Source organism: Falco peregrinus, unplaced genomic scaffold (genome assembly GCF_023634155.1).
Source record: "Falco peregrinus isolate bFalPer1 unplaced genomic scaffold, bFalPer1.pri scaffold_29, whole genome shotgun sequence".
NCBI classification, from domain to species: domain Eukaryota; kingdom Metazoa; phylum Chordata; class Aves; order Falconiformes; family Falconidae; genus Falco; species Falco peregrinus.
This window is the reverse complement of record NW_026599598.1, coordinates 844415-860449: the sequence shown is the minus strand read 5'-3', so window position 1 is coordinate 860449 and position 16035 is coordinate 844415. Positions and strand designations below refer to the sequence as shown.

Sequence of the window (16035 nt, the reverse complement as noted above, 5' to 3'; positions counted from 1 at the left end):
ACCATCGATCCCTGCCACTAAGAGATGCGCCTCTTCCCAAAAAGCCCAAACAAAATCCCCACAATTTTACGAGTCAGTAACTTAACGATGTCGGCCATATGGCAGTGCCTAGAGCCCAAGGCTCTGGTGCTGTCCCGGTTTCTGCAAGGGCTTTGGAGAAGTTTACTCATCTAGCCTTTATCTAGATACCATCTAACTCACCAGGGAGAAGCCTTGCTGCACTCGCCATTTCCAGGTATCCTACTATATCAGTTCTCAAAACAGCACCACATAAAGCTTCCTTGGAAGGGCTCAACCCATGACAATACCATAGGATGAGCAGTGTTTGCAGCAGTAAAAGAGAGGGTTCCCTTGAACAGCAAAGATCTGTGTCATTTCCCCCTGGGTTTACCCACGCTAGAAGACACCTCTCTCTTCCGTGACGAGTGATCTGGACTAAACCTTTTTCTGCGCCGGGGGTGCTAAGCTAACCAGCTCATCCATACCTTTGGCATCTGCTGAGTTATTCTGGCCAGGTTCTGTCCTTTCTTTCCAATAAGGAAACGATGAAGCCAAGAGGGGGCAGAGACCGAAGAGACGGTAAAACTGTTGGCCTGAGAGACAGAAAAACAGAGAAGCTGTTTGATGGACAAACTGGAAGAGGCCTTCACAACAATTCAGTTCCAATTCCCATGCTGCACCTCCGGTATTGACTTCTAAGCTGCACCTCTAATGGCCCAAGAGAGAGCACCCCCGCTACACCTGTCAGTGCTCACAAATGTATCTTCATGGGACCTTCAAAGGAGGCCTAGCCCATCTTGTCAGTACCTTTGCATAGACTTCAGTCAATGCTTGCCCAAGTTTCTCAGGCTCGCCTCGCAGTATCAGCGTCTCCGAGCTACTGTCAATGGGTGGGATCTCGACAGAGACTCCAGTCTTCTCCAAGATCTCCTGCAGGGAATTCCCCTTGGGGCCGATGACATACTTGTGCTGGGACTTCTTCACCTCCACTGCAAGAGTAGTAGTCTTCTTTTTCTGTAGGGGCAGAGACACTGAGGCATCAATCACAAGGGGGCGGGGAAGGACAAGAGCGACAGGAAGAGGCACAAGATGCAGTCAAACTCTGCACCCAGCAAAGAGCAAAGCCAAGCTGAGCACAGTGGCTCGGCAGTACCCTAGCACCCCTTGGACCCCTGCCTACAGAAAGCCTTGTGCTCAAAAATTCACAGGGCAAGTACAAAACTAGCATGCTGTGCCAAGCTCCCTGGGACACGGCATGGAAGAGACCACACACACACACACACAGGCATGTCGTTGTCGTCGTCCCCGTCCCCCCGTTGGACAACAGGGTTCAACTCCCAGCCGTCTCCCAGGCAGTGCTGTAATGCAACACTGTGCAGGCTATAAGCCGATTGTTGAAATCCAGACTGGTACAAATACAGACCTAACCACGAGGAGAAACAGCCCAGCAACCCACAACAAGGATATTCACAGCAGCGTTGGCTGTGGGAAATAAACTGGAGTGACATTCACTCTTCAGCAACTTCTGCTTATGTAGCAGCTTTGATACTGTCAGCTGGCCACCACTGTAGACTTCACACTTCTTTCCTTCCTTAGTAGCCCCGGTGTGAACAAGAGCCAGGGGAGCTCTTGGTGGCCTGCTAATTCCCACGATACAGAAAAGCGAGAAATCTGTCACCTCCCGGATAGTATCAGCCCAGCTCCCACTCTGCCAAGTGAGGAAACGGTAGGATTCGGGGTCATGTACTGCAAGGGCTGCTGAGCCAGGTGCAACAGAGGGATGCACAAAAGTAGAACAAGAAGGGAAGAGTGCCTAGGAGCAGGTGCCAGGGGAAGGTGGGAAGCTTTATGGACCATCCGTACCTTCTCCTCATAGATCTTCTTAACTCGAGCCACAGCCTGGGCTAGTTGCTCCTTTTCTCCGCTGAAGACTATCTCTGTCTTGTTGACACTGGGTGGAGGAATGTTGATGCGCGTCCCTGTGTCCCGCATGAGCTCCCTCACCAGCTTGTTGTAAGGGCCAGCAATGAAAGGGTGGTACACTTTCTCCACGTCCAGCCGCTCCACGGCACGCTTATCCTGGAAGAGCCCGCAACAGACCTTGGTGGGAACTGCCCTCTATATTACAGTCTCTGCCAGGCACAGCTAAGCTCCCAGGGGTGTCCTGCCTGACACTCTGGCCCAAGCAACCTTCTCAGTTTGCGGGCTTGTAGATCTCCACCTCTTTCCATCTACAAATACGGTTGCTGCTGCTGCTCCTTGTTTACAATATTCACCCCTGTGATCTCCTGCCTTATCTCGGCTGGCACCTAAGACGCTTCACTTCAACTATCAAATGCTTGTTTTGGCCTCAGAGATGGACAAAACGCAGCACAAGAAGTTTCAGGACCTGGCAGCGGTGCTCATACAGCCGGCGAGTGGCACAGTATACCTCTCTGTTCAGGCTAACGTTAGCCACTGACTGTAGCCACGGTGGCTGCAAACCCCGACTATACCGTGGGGAAGCAAAAAGGCTGACCAGGTAATGCCATGAGAGAGATCACAGTACTGAGGTACCTGCTCAGCGGAGATAAGCAGGATCTCGTGCCGGGCCTTCTCAATCCCTTCTTTAGTGCCGCTGATCTTGATCTGGTTGCTGGGGTCGTCTGGGCGGGGGACCTGCATTTTGGTTGCAGTTTTGAGCTTCAGGTCCTGCAGCTTCTCACCCTTCTTTCCAATGACAAAACGGTGGTGCTCCTTGGGGATGGCAACTGTCGCTGAAGCCTGCGGCAGAAGAACCAAGCGTCTGTGAAAAGCCTTGCCTGCACTGGCAGATCCACAGGAACAGAGCCAGGGAAAGCAAGGTAGACGCTGCTCAGTGGTACTGCTCCTCAGAGCAAACACAACGCCTTCCCAGCACATTCTGTCCGAGGGCTGACACTGTACCAGCTGATCTACAGTGCCTCTATGCCAGGAGTATAAACCCCACCTTTCCCTCAAAACCCTTCTGTTTGCACAGGAGCAGTACTCTGAATTAGCAAAGGCCTTCCGACACAGACGAGGAGGTGCCTCTCCTCCAGTGTAAGACACCAGACAACAACTGAGATGGCAGCGCACAGCTGGAGTTTATCTGAACTCTGGCATCTGCTGCCAAGGCTACAGAGAACAAGACATACAGTATGACTCCTAGGAAAGAGAAATTCAACACCAGAAACCTACTGCAGGAGGCAGGCAGCTAGCAGATGCTTACCGCTACTTAAGTGCTAAGGTGTCTTCAAGTGTAGCACGTGCTGCTCCTGGGACTGCTTCTAGAAGGCCCCACACGGAAAAGGGGTCCTTCTCAATCTACCACTAAAGGGCTGGTCTATACAAGGGCTTCCTGACTTCTTCCCTTCTCACTGAGTTTTTACAGCTCTGGTAGCTGACGACTGCTATCGTGCTCTTGATCCCTGTGATTAGGCAACCACTAACAGCAATCAGACAATGAACATTCAAGCTATAATGGAAAAATAAAAGATGAAGAAAAGATCACTCGGTGTGACTTTTCAGCTCTGTGTTCCTGTCCTGAAGCCAGCCAAGCCCAAGAGAAGCTGGAATACAGACACACCTTCCAGACCTGGGGCCAGGGCAGAAGGAGGTATATTTGAGAACAGTGGCTCACGGATCTGTGGCGGCACGACCTGAACTGTTTTTTCAGATGCACATTGTGGATGTAGGGTTTCGTTCCTTTCTCTTTCCTCTGGCAGGGTATGACACAGGGGCTGAACAGCGCTAAGCAGACATGGTATTAACATTGCATTACCTACCTTTGGCATTATACTTTAAAACACACTGCAACACCTGGCTGCGATACATCCTAACAAGAGCTACCACCTTGACTATGAGCTCAAGAACCTTAAGGTAAGAGATCAAAACCTAGAGGACTGAAGCAACCGAAACAACAGGGTTGTGGCTCCTTACCAGTGTGCCTTGAGTTACACAAGGCAGAACCCTGACCCGAAGCTTTCGGCTTTTGGCAGGACTTCCTTTTCTCTACTTTTCTTTCTCCCAGCCTTCCACGTTCTCCTCTGAAGGACTTCAGGAAAAGCACAGTCCCGTTCTCACACACTACTAGCTTTGTGTGTGAGGCTCCTGCACCCCCTCCAGCACCAGCACCTCAGCACAAAGTCACTGGTTGCAACTCAAATGTTCCGGAGATTGCAGACTCCACGCTTCATGCAACACCACGGCCTGTAATTACCTTGGAACCCTATTTTAAGCCTCATTCCCATTCCAAATTGCCAGTTGGGGGCTTTGAAAACGTACGGCAAAGCTGAATTAGTCATACCTCTTTGGCTTACAAGCACACGGGCCCAAGGGTCTCAAAGCATTTGCGAGTCTTGGCGAAGAGCAAAGACGAAGGCAGAAACAGTTAGATGCCCTCACCTGAGTCTGCAGTCGAGCGACAATCTGCTTCCGAGCCTTCGTGACTGCTTCCGGCTTGCCAGAGACCACGATCGAAAGGCCCTGGTCCTTTGCGAGAGACAGCTCCAGGTGAGCTCCCATCTTCTGCATGATGTCAAGGCAGATCTTGGCCTGCTCGCCTTCTCCAAACTGATTCATGTCCTTGTATTTCCTCTCCTCCAGTGGCACATGGAACACCTGCTCAGCCACGGGACAGACACAAGCAGGGCACAGCAAGGTGTCAGTGTGCTTTGGATTGTCAGTGCCTCCCTCTGCAATCCTCCCTTCAGGCCTGTTCCAGCTCTCTGTGCAACAGGGATGCAGAGCTTTGTCTGGGCCGTTTTTCAACACATCCCTCCCCCTCCAGAGCAGTCCTAGCATTCAGCTGCAGTCTTCCTTGTGCCCCAGGGCAAAGGACAGCAAAGAGGCAGTTACTCTGACACACTAAGGGATTTCATACTCCAGGGAAAGCTTCACTTCACCTACTTTTTGGAGGGATGAAAAGGAGGGAGATAAGACACCCACTCCCACCAACCTGAGTGATGACAGAAGCCTTTATTGGCCGGATTTTGCTCCAGGGCCCAGCAGGTTCCCAGGCAGCTTCCAAACATGCTGCTTTCTCAGGGAGCGCAGGGAAGGCTTCCTCGTAGGTGGGAGGATCCTTCTCTTCTTCAGAGTTTAAAGCTGTTACTGGGGTGAAGCAAACAAGGCAAATGAGATGCTCTCCCCACAGAAACGCCCCCATTCATAGGCAGTGCAACTCTACTGAGGCATCATCAACAAGGGACAACAAAGGACTTGTGCACTACTATTCATCCTGCTACAGTTATGCTTGTGGAGAGCAGCCGAGTCGGGAGCACAGCTGAGCTCAGCACAGCACAGACTGCAGTAGGTGCCGCTATGGATGCAGGAAGCAACCGTGCAAGTGAATGGTGGCAGCAAACACAGCACATTATCGCCAACTTTGTTGAGAGGAGCTTCATCAGGGGACAACAGGCCAAGCAGAAAGAAATCAAAGGGACACAGCAAGGCTGTAGGTCAGAAGGGGACAAGACAGACACATGCCCAGGAAGAAGGCAGAGAGAAGCAGAAGCACTCTAGTTGGGGCAGAGTCCAGGGAAAGCCTGTAGCTTATGTTCGACTCAGCTGTGCGCTGGGCTGTGCCAAGTGGGCCAGCTCGCAGCTGGAGAATGGGTGCCGAGACCCACCAGTGAGTCAGTCAATACGGTTATACTGACTTTCCCCAGCACCTGGCTGAGCAAAGGAGGAAGTGACAATCCAGCACACTGATCCCACGAGGCTCTCCTGCAGCCCAACGACCCATGCTTGCACATGCCCTGCCCCACGGCTGACAGCGTTGCTAGCCAGAGCTCTGTGAAGATCTGAGGCTTGCCTCCGCCTGGCCCTGCACTGTGCAGCACCACCGACGTGCTCCTGTTGGTGGAAAGCCAGAGTCTGGCAGGCCGCCAGCCTAGGAATGGCGAACGCCGTGCCTGGACACTTAGGGGGAGCCGGAGGCATGGAGCGAGCTTGGCTAACAGCAAGAAACCTTGCCTGCGCAGTCTCTATTTAGAGGCACACCACAGGAACTCAGCTGTGTCTTCTCACCTTTCACCTGCTGCTGCATCAAGGCACTGTGGTGTTCGGCAAAGCTCTCCTGGGTCAAAACTGCCACCGAGCTCATCGTCGACCTCCCCCCCACACACACAATCTGGGTATGCCACTGGAAGAGACAGAGGAGGCAACACTATTACCAGCACCATTCAAGATGCACACAAGTCACTCCAGGAAGGCAAATGACGTGTTTACTGAGCACTTTTCCAGCCGGCCTCTTGAGAAGCGCCTACAGGGCCAGTCTGCTGCCCTGTTCTCTTGCTGAACCACACAGAAACTCAGGGGGGATTTTTCCTCATAGCACAGTGGGCATCAAAACCAGAGCTCCTCGTTAAGAAGGCAGAGGATGTGCAGCCTAAGAAGCCTCTTGGAAAGGGGGACACCCCAAGTTGTTAAAGCATACTCTCATTAATCTATCAAGTATTAATGGCGTGCAATTTTAAAACCAGTCTCCCAAGGTACACATAGGCAGTGCAAGACCCTTGTGGAACCCTGGAGAGAAAACAAAAAAGGGCCCAGGATGCTGCCTCTTCCTGAAAAACTTACACCTTGATTACCAACCGAGCATGAGCACCTGGGGCCCAGAGAGCAGCTCCTGGTGTCTCCAGCTCCTCTGCAATCCCTCCCACAACAGGCTCTACCGAGCGTGACCTTCCCTTCTGCTCCACATACAGTCTCACAGCCCACAGTAAATACCACAGCCTCCTGGTAGCAGACTCTGCTGGAACTGCTTCTAGAACTCCCCCCCCCCCCAGAAAAACAATCACCCAAACAAAAAAACTACCTGCAAAGCCCACTACAGTACATCATGCAGCCTAACAGTTTCTTCTCTCAAGGTTAGGAACATTAGGAAGAGAGGCCTAATCCTGCAGCTGGGTTTTACTTTCCTGTCTCTACTTTATCTGTTTTCATATTTTAATACAAAGAACACCTCCCTACTTCTTGCACAGACCCGTGTTGCAAAAGTTTTACAGGCTCTGGGCCTTTCACTGACATGCTCTTGGACAAGTGAGACTCCTTACACCCTGGGTGAACATGCCTTTCCCAGCCCACTTCAGAAAAGCCCCGGACTTTCTGCAGCAGTGCATGTCTCTGTCAAGGGTGTCACAGCATTTCCCTAAGGGTAATGCTGCAGAAAGAAGGCTGCTCTTGTGCTTGATCCACAGGGGCTAAAAGGCTTGTATTTCTTGTTACAGTGTCTTCTCAGGCCGTGCCTGGGTGCCCACTGCTGCTAAGGATGGGACCAACGGATCTGCAACTGCTCTCTTTCTGGCCGCAAGGGAAGTGCAAAGGCAGTTTCCAGATCCTGCCTTTACTGCTTGTCAGCTTCAAAACAGCCACGAGGACACCTGCCAGGCTCTTGCTCTCCTGCTGTAAGGTTCATTTTATAAGCTCTGCACAGTATAGGCCTGAGGATTTCCTTCTGTGGAATTCCTGAACACAAAACAAATGTGAACCATCGGTGAGTACTTGTCTTTCTTTCTTTTTTTTTTTTTTTTTAAGAGAAACAATGCTTTCACATGAAGCTGGTATTTTGCAGAAACCCACAGATCAAATTGTCAGATACCCTCACAGCCACGGCGAATGCACTTTTCCAGCCATACGCTCGCATTCAGTTTGAACATGTTAGACTGGTCTCAGTGCAGCTGCTGACTGCTCTAACCACCTGACTGGTAGCGGCCTGGGTGAATGACCTGGATCCCCGCAGCAGCACAATCCTAAGAGCACTTGTATCAGCTTAACATGCTTCTATATGCAAAGGGAAGAGTATGTTTTGGGAAAGGCAGTATCAGCTGAAATACTGTAACCAACAGCACATCTTGATTTTCTTTGACAAGGTGTGAACCGCACAGGGGGGCTTATCTGGGATGGCTCTGCACTCTGATAACAGCTGTAAAATCCAGGGTTACAGATCTCTCTTCTAACAGGCCCTACCCTCTTCAGCAGCAGCTTAATGTGCATTGGGAAAAAGACTAGCTACCTGACCGAGAGCAACTGCCCTCATCCTACCAAAGAAAAAGTTACCATTGTTACCGGAGAGCGGCGGGGGGGCGACTGGGCGACCACCCCCCGCAGCCCTGTCCCCTCGGGGGTGGCCCCGGCCCCCCCACCAACCCATGGGGCAGCCGCCACAGGCAGGGGGAGCGCGACGTGACTCAGGGATTTTGTCTGCCCCCTGGGTGCCGCCGGAGCGCTCCCCGTTGCCGGCGCAGTGCGGGGCGGCCACTGCGTGGGGGAGCGGCTGGGGAGGCCGGCAGGCTGGGCGGGTGCAGGAGGCCGGTGGGCCGAGCCCCTCCGCGCAGCCCCCGCACCCCCGCTCGCTGCGGAGGGTTGCCCTGGCGGCACGTGGGCCACACCACGCCAATGGGACAGGCCGAGACCACAGAGTGCAGTCGGGTGCTCGCTGGACATCCCTCTTGCGGAGCCCGTCTCTCTGCTGCCGCTGTCTTGTTGGAGGCAGCGCAACCCGCCCGGCCGCAGAGACGGGCCCGCACCCTCCTCCCGCTATAGCTGAGGCTATACCCCCAACCCCCACCGCCCGCCCCGCGCGGCCAGTGCCACCGCGTGCCCTGGGACCGGCCTTACCTCTAGTAGGCCCGCAGCTAAGCCTGTGCTGGGCACGAGGCCGAGGGGCCTGCCGTCATCGTGGTCAAGAAGAGAGATGTGTGTGACCTCCCAACATACGGGTGGTCCCTCCCCTGTGTGCCCTTTGTCAGCCGGTTGCTAGGGGAAGAGCCCGACTCGTTCCCATAGCAACCGACCAAAGGGCACATGGGGGCGGGGCCACACCTGTGTTGGCAGGTCACGCACTTCTCTCCTCTTCACCAAGATGGTGCCCCGGGACCGGCTTTACCTCTCGTAGGCCTGCAGCGAAGCCTGTGCTGGGCACGAGGCCGAGGGGCCTGCCTCTTCCCGCCAGCTGTGCGCGCGTGGGAGCGGCGGTCGGGGTCGCTGGCTGCGCGAGGCGCGGGGCAAAGGTGAGGAGACGCGGCGGGAGGGGGGCGGCCAGCGGCGCTGCCCTCCCTCGGCAGGGCTCGGGGGTCTGCCTGCGTGGCCCCCGTCTGGAGGGGCGGTGCAGGACAGCCCCTCCCCCGGCTCTCCGGGAACTCTCCGAGAAGCCCCTCTGGGGTGCTGAGCAGGTGCTGGTGAGGAGGAAGCAGTCGAGGGGAGCTGCGGGGTGGGGCACACACACACCCCTACCACCACCACCCCCATACCCACAAACACCCCCGCCCACCCCGGTCCATCCCTAAAATCCTTCTTCAATTCCCACCCGTCAGTCCCTAAACCCCTTCCCCCGCCCCCTCCCCTGCTCCCGTCCCTCTGTCCCTGGCATGGCCCAACTGCCCAGCACCACCAGACCACTCTGGCCCAAACACCAGAAGGCAATGGTTCCCACCTGACAATAGCAAGTCGAGGAACCTTTTTTTTTCTAAATAAAGACATTTTTGCTTCATATGCTGCCCACTACGCCAAATTATGTCTTGCTGACTGACTGGATACCCAGCAAAGATGAACTCCACATCAAATCGATCAAATATATCAATCATTGAAACATATCCAAGGTAGTTTCTTGTATTATAATACAGGAAAATAGCATGCAATATGATAAAAGGAAACAGCAGTAGCTATTGTGAGCGATATGATAAAAGAGCAATAGGAGCGAAGCACCAAATTGTCACTGCAAAGCCTTAACGAGACTAAGGAAAGGAGACGTCACCAATTCCAACCCCAACATCACACAGGACCACCCTTTATCTGGGAGCCCCCTTGTAGCCGGCACCAGCAGTCTCTCGGGAACTGGGAAATTCCCCTGGAGAAAGTGCCAGAAAGGAATCCTCTTGCTGCTTCTCAGCCTGCTCTGGCAGACATATGACGCACATCATAAAAGTTCTGCTCCCTGCTTTCTGTGGTGAAAAATTGACCAAAACCTTTTGCGCTCATGCAGAGCCAAAAAAATACATTTTGGGAAAGCGCAGCATGGCTCCCCTGGAGAAGGTGCCAGGAAGGAATTCTCCTGCTGCTTCTCACCCTGCCCTGGCAGCCATGTGAGGCACAGCACAAAAGTTCTGCTCCCTGATTTCTGTGGTGAGCAAAATTGACGCGGCACATTTGCAATAATACACAGACCCAAGAAGTCACCTTGGAAAAGTAAAAGCGCAGCACTGCCCCCCTGGAGAAGGTGCAAGGAAGGAGTTCTCTTGCTCTTTCTCACCCTCCCCTTGCAGCCGTGTAAGGAACATCACAAAAGTTCTGCTCCCTGCTTTCTGCTCTGAGAAAAAGAAAACTGACCTCTCATACATGGAATCATTCAAATTCCAAAAGAAGCCACCTTGGGAACGTGCAGTGCTGCTCCCCTGGAGAAGGTTCCAGGAAGGAATTCTCTTGCTGCTTTTCATCCTGCCCTGGTAGCCCTGTCAGGCAGAGAGCACAAGTTCTGCTCCCTGCTTTCTGTGGTGAGCAAAATTGGCCTCTTTTCATTGGCAATCATGCACAGCCCAAAATCAACACAGAACGTGTGGCACAGAACATGCAACATCAAGGCACCGCAAAGGGGCAAGGAGATGATGAGCACAACAAGCCCATGCCACGCTCCCTGCCTCCCCACATGACAGTGCCTGTGCCCAGGTCCCTGATGGCTGTGGAGGCCACCTGGCACTGGGCACCCTTTCCCCTGGCTACCCGGAGGCTGCCTTAGGCTCTCTCTAGTCCACTCAGGCCCCCTTCTGAGGCCTTCGTTGCACCCCAGACCCCTCTGCAGAGCCTCAAGCCCTCAAAAAGACACCGGACTGGGGGCCCGGTCCCCTAGTCTCGACCATTCCACTCGAGTCCCCGCGGCACCCCTCCATAGGGGTCTGGTATGCCCCAGGCCTCCGGTTGCTCCTCTAGCGTGGCCGCTACTACAGCCAGAAGGCAGCCAGGGAGGGGGGCAAGTGCCGAGCAGCAGCAGCAGCAGCAGCCTCTTTGCTCCCACTCAAAGCTCATGGCGCTCCCGGCAGCCACTGCAGCCGTAGGCCTGGGCTTGGAAACATGGTGCAGCTGTGAAAGCAGAGCAGCCTGGGGAAGCCCAGGAACTCCGTGGCGTGAGCAAAGGCCCCAGCTCGTGGATTTCCCCTGAAGCCCAGCTGGCCCTGAGCGGCCACTTTCAAGCTGGCTTGCGCCTCGTACAGAAGCCCACAGGGATGCCAGCAGGAGCCAGCCTAAGGCATTCTCTGCTTCCAACTGCCACCCCCAAGGCCCTGAGCCCTCCTATGACCTGCCTTCCTTCCTTCCACTGTTCCCTCATGCTTCTCTCGGAGCAGGCAGAGCTTCAGCCCTTTGCGGTGACCCTTTGTGCCCGACTTGGCAGCCTGCCTCCTTCGGCAGGTGCCGGCTCTGGAAGTCCTTGCCTCGCACAGGAGACTGCAGTGCACTGGCGCATGGTTAGCCATGCCAACGGAAACACTTTATTGCAAGAAGGCAGCCTGCTGGGTTCTGCCGTTGCGAGGAGCGTGGGCAGGACAGAGCAGGCCTTTGTCACTGAGGCTGCCTTTCGTCAGCAGGCATTGCCCCAGCAGGAAACGGTCGTTGTGCGCTGCAGCCTGCCCTGGATGCTCCTCATCGTGCTGCTCCAAGCTATTTCGCTCTTAGGTACTGCAGGAGCTCCTGCAGCCGAGTGAAGAAGTCCAGCAGCTTCTGGACTGGAAACGGGCAGGGTGGAAACCGGCTCGATTCTGTTGGCCTTGGCCTTGGCCTCGGCCTCTGAACGGGGGTGTAGGTGAAGACTGGCTGTGGCCTTGCAGTAGTGGTTACTGCTGGGCGCAGGCCCATCTGCGCCAGGATCCAGTCGTAGAAGTGCTGGGTGGAGGTGTAGACTCCGGGCTTCCTTGCTCTCGCACAGCCCGTCCCCCAGCTGGTCACGCCAACAAGCCAGAAGTAGTCGGCGCTCTTGTCTTGGCACACGAGAGGCCCACCGCTGTCCCCCTGCAGCACAGGAGAGAGGACGAAGGGGTTGTTGGGTGGCCACCGTCAGCCCGGTGGCTGGCTCCTTCTCTCTCACGGCACCTGCCAGAGCTGCATTCAGTGGCCAGCCAAGCTCTGTAGAAGCTTGCCTGGCAGGGGGCGGTGGGCCTGTAAGGCAGGGCTCGCTCTCACCGCTCTTCACGGTGGTGGTGAAGGTGTGTCAGACGGCTGGGATGGTGAAGCTCTGGGCTGCCAGGGGCACCGGGCGGGCCTTCTGGGCAGCGTGCCAGGCCTCTGGGACAAGGCGGGCAGGCCCTGGGCAAGGGCTTGCCCATGGGGAGGGGCGGGTAAGGCCCTCAGCGGTGGGGACCCAGCCATGGGAGTGTGAGTGGCCAGCAAAAGGCCGTGATGGCGCATATTTGGGCGGTTGTGGCGGGGCTGCCTGCGCTGCCAGGGCTTGGCTTGTAGCACGCTCCTACCTGGCAGGTGTCGATGCCGCCCTGCGGATAGCCAGCACAGATGTTGTGGCTGTGGATGGCCCCCCTGTACCAGCCGCTGCTGTTACAGACCCTGGCATCAATGAGGTGGACCTGGGCCTCCTGCAGCGCGTATGCCGATCCTCCAGCTGTGAAGAGCACAGAAAGGAATGAACACCCAGCAGCTCATTGCCAGTTCTCCTCCCCCGTCTGGCTGAAGCCCTCCCCCGGGGCTTGGCTTTGCATGCGGACAGGCGCTGGACCGCTCTTGCCTTTCTGCCTTGCTCTGGGTCAATGGCGCCGGCCCCTCTCTCGAAGAGAGAGGCTTACGCCCCCACAGCCTGACTCTGGCTTTCGCCTCTGCCGTCAGGAAGCGCATCCTGCTTCCCCAAGCTGGCCAAGCTTGCACTGGCGCCGCCACTGCGTTTGGGCCACTCACCTCTTGCTTTCCTGGCACCCCAGCCACTGACGTAGCAGGCTGTCAGCTCTGAGACTCTCAGCGAGGCGTCGGGCACACAGGCAACCTGTACGTAGCTGTTGCACTGGACAGGCTGGTCCAGTTCCAGCAAGGCAATGTCGTTCCTCTGTGTGACGTTCCAGTAGTGCTGGTGAACCAGCAGCCGCCTGACGGCGCGCACCTGAGCCTCAGGGCCCAGCTGAGTCAGCTGGGTAGCACCGAGCACCACGCGCAAGACGGTGATGTGCCTGGAAGGCAGATGGAGAGAGGGCTCAGAGGGAGCGCAGCCACGTGCTGCAGCAGCCCGGCACTTGCCCTGCCTTCTGCTCGACGAGGGAGAGAGGCAAGCAGCGCTAGGGAGGCTGCGACTGCCCTCGCGTGCCTTGGGCTCAAGCAGTGTCGAGCGGGAGGCTGCTGGGAAGCAGTGGCACGAGCCCAGCCTTCTCCTGAGCAGCCTCTCGGCGGGGCTCCGGAGTGCCCAGGCACTGGGCGTGCTGCAGGGCAAGGGGACGGCAGTAGCACGTGCCGCTGCGCTCAGGGCACCTGCTAGTGTTGTGGGGCTAGCCCCGACCCCTGGTCCTCCTTACCTGACCTCAATGAAGCAGTGGGCTGCTGTGAGGACCCACTGTGGGCTGATGAGGGAGCCCCCGCAGATGTGCGCCGTGCCTCCTTCCACGAGAGCCTGGATGCTGACGATCCAGGGCCAGGCCCCTGGCTGGGCATCTGTGCCACCCACGACGCGCGACATGCCGTAGTGCAAAGCCATGGGATGAAGCCCGCAGCTCCCTCTGTAACCAGAAACTCCTTACTGTGCTGCTGGATGGCTTGCGCCGTTGCGGCTGAAGGCCAGCCGTCTTCCCTCCCCACAAGGCATGGCCAGACGGGCCGAGGAAACCCGTGGGGCCAAAACCCGCTCCCCTCGCCCCGCTTTCTGCTTCAGCCCGTAGACGAGTTGTGCCGGCAGCCTGGCTGCTGTCAAGGCACTGAGCCTCCCACATGGCTTTCAGGAACCTGGGGGGTGGCCATGGGGGACAAGCAGGCCCCCTCCAGTGAAGCCCACAAGGCTTGCCCAAGCTCCCTCCCAGAGCCTCGGGCCACTTACCCACAGCTGTCCCATGTGCCGTGCACAGGACAGCACACGGCCAGCAGGACAACGAGGAGACGCAGAAAACCCATCGCTGCCAGCGACATGTGGCAGCTGCAAGGACGAGGGCTTGTCGCCACCAGTACGGCTGCTGACGTACTGCCCGCAGGATTCCCGTTGCCCGGGGTTCCCTTGGACGTGGGACTGATGTCACAGAGTGCCTGGTTCCGGGTGCTGGGCGTGGTGGTGTCGGGGGGGCGGGGGGGGAGGGGAGGGAGGGGAGGCAATAGGAGGGGTCCCAAGCAGGAGTGGAGGCAGAAGCTGGGATCGCGCACCCCGACAGAGCCTTGTGGAATGCCCTGCTTGCGCCATCAGGGTGGGCAGGCCCCATGGCAGGCAGCGGCGCCTGGCTCCCAGCTCTGCCTTCTAACAGCTCACAGGACAAAAGCGAGCATGGCCTCACAGCCTCTTTGGGAAGTTCCCTGCCGCCCTGCTCTCCGCAGCCCCATGCCACCAGCTCCTTCCCAATAAAGAGACGCCAGAGAACGGGGCTACTACAGGCAGCACGCGCATGCCTGGGTGTCCAAGAGCCAATGTCTCTTACGGCTGCGGCTGGCAACGGTGCTGGGCAAGCCAAATAAGCCAAGCGTAGCCCAGCAGTGTCAACCTTGCTGAAAGAACAGTGAAATGCAGGTGCAGCACAGTCCTCGCTGGCTATGTCAGTGACAGCAACGCCCTCTGGCAGGCCTCGTGTCCTCCTTGCTATCCATGAGTCTGATTGCAGTTCTGGGCGCACACTGAGCAGGGCATTTGTGGCAAGGACAAGCAAGGTGAAGCTCTCGAGAGACAAGGATGCTCCTGCTCTTAGCCGTACGTGCCATTGCTGTCCATGGCTTTGGTAAATCCTGCATCAGCCTTGTCTCAGGAGTCTGCCTTCTGCCACTGCCTGGGGGAGCCTTGCTCACTCACATGCTGGAGTGCAGCAGAGAAGCAGGATCCAGGCACGTGCACTGCATTTAAAGCGCAGCAGGGCTAGGTCCGTGGGGGGCGAGGGCAGTGGCTTGAAGCATGGCAGCCTCAAAGCTTGTGAAAGGTGCGGCAGCTCCCTGCTGCCACCCTGGCTTGTGTGGCGAGGCATAAGGAACACAGCGGAGGGAGCAACTGGGTCCCAAGGAGGAGGAGCGGGCAGGCTCTGCCTGAAAGTTGAAGAGCTGCTCTCAAGGCGCTTGAGGCGCACAGGGCTTCCTAGGCCCCAGAACTGGGCCTCCAAGCCAGCGGGCTCAAGGCTGCTTTGTGTTTTGACAAGGGACCTGCTGCCGGTTCCCGTGGGTCTGCGGAGAGCAGGCAGAAGGCGTCCTTGGAGAAGACAACTTGTCTGCTGGGGATACGCTGCTCTTCCAGCACCACATTTGGCAGGTGGTTAGCGGGGAATGGCGTCAGAGGTGGCCACGCTTCACAGCTGCTTGACCTTCAAGAGCTTGGGGTCATTTTGCAGAGAGGACTCTGGCAGGGACAGCAGTTCCCAGGCAAGCCCGTCAGCAATGGCACGCAAGTGCAAGGGGACCTAGCTAAGAGCACCCAAAGGCCACATCTGTGTGTTGACAGATGGGGCAAACCTGGGAGCACGGTGGGGCAAAATAATGGGGTTGGCCTTGTCTTGGCCAAGGAGAGCAGGGCTGAGAAAGGGAGGAGCCAGGGAAGATGAGGGGCACGTATAAGCACGGCAAACGGAGAGACGGGGGGATCAAGGAGCCAGGCACACAGAAGCAAAGCGCTGGCTGCTTTACTTGCTTAGCCCTGTGCCTGATCACCACAGGACCCGCTGGCCTCTTCTGGAGAGCCACCCCAAAGCCCCTCCTGTGTGGGCCCACTCTGCACCCGCTGCGCGGTGGGTCCCCTGGCCTGGCTGCTAGCAAAGGCTGACGGCAACACAGGCCATAGGCAGCCAGCGCTTGGAAAGCCCCAGTGTCTCGGGCCAGCTACTGCTGGGAGCCCTGTGTGTGCGCGCAACTCACTAGTGAACCTGAAGCTGGACTAGG

General features: G+C 56.7%; 1 protein-coding gene across 1 annotated transcript; it reads right to left on the bottom strand.

The window, feature by feature from the left end:
• Nucleotides 1-588: 588 nt before the first annotated feature.
• On the bottom strand, nt 589-5182 carry LOC129783335 (vigilin-like). The gene is made up of 5 exons (XM_055793320.1): nt 4958-5182; nt 4405-4620; nt 2557-2763; nt 1864-2079; nt 589-1014 (listed from the first exon to the last, which is right to left on the bottom strand). The coding sequence occupies exons 1-5, from the start codon at nt 5165-5167 to the stop codon at nt 766-768; spliced, it is 1098 nt and encodes a 365-aa protein (XP_055649295.1). The 5' UTR covers nt 5168-5182; the 3' UTR covers nt 589-765.
• Between the last annotated feature and the right edge of the window lie 10853 nt (nt 5183-16035).

What these genes read in the sequence shown, in the direction of transcription:
- LOC129783335 (XM_055793320.1), bottom strand. Translation starts at nt 5,167, where the DNA reads ATGGGGGCGTTTCTGTGGGGAGAGCATCTCATTTGCCTTGTTTGCTTC. An exon ending in TCGCTCGACTGCAGACTCAG is followed by an intron (nt 2,764 to 4,404) that starts GTGAGGGCATCT and finishes CTTCTGCCGCAG; the next exon opens with GCTTCAGCGACAGTTGCCAT. An exon ending in TGCTTATCTCCGCTGAGCAG is followed by an intron (nt 2,080 to 2,556) that starts GTACCTCAGTAC and finishes GGGCTCTTCCAG; the next exon opens with GATAAGCGTGCCGTGGAGCG.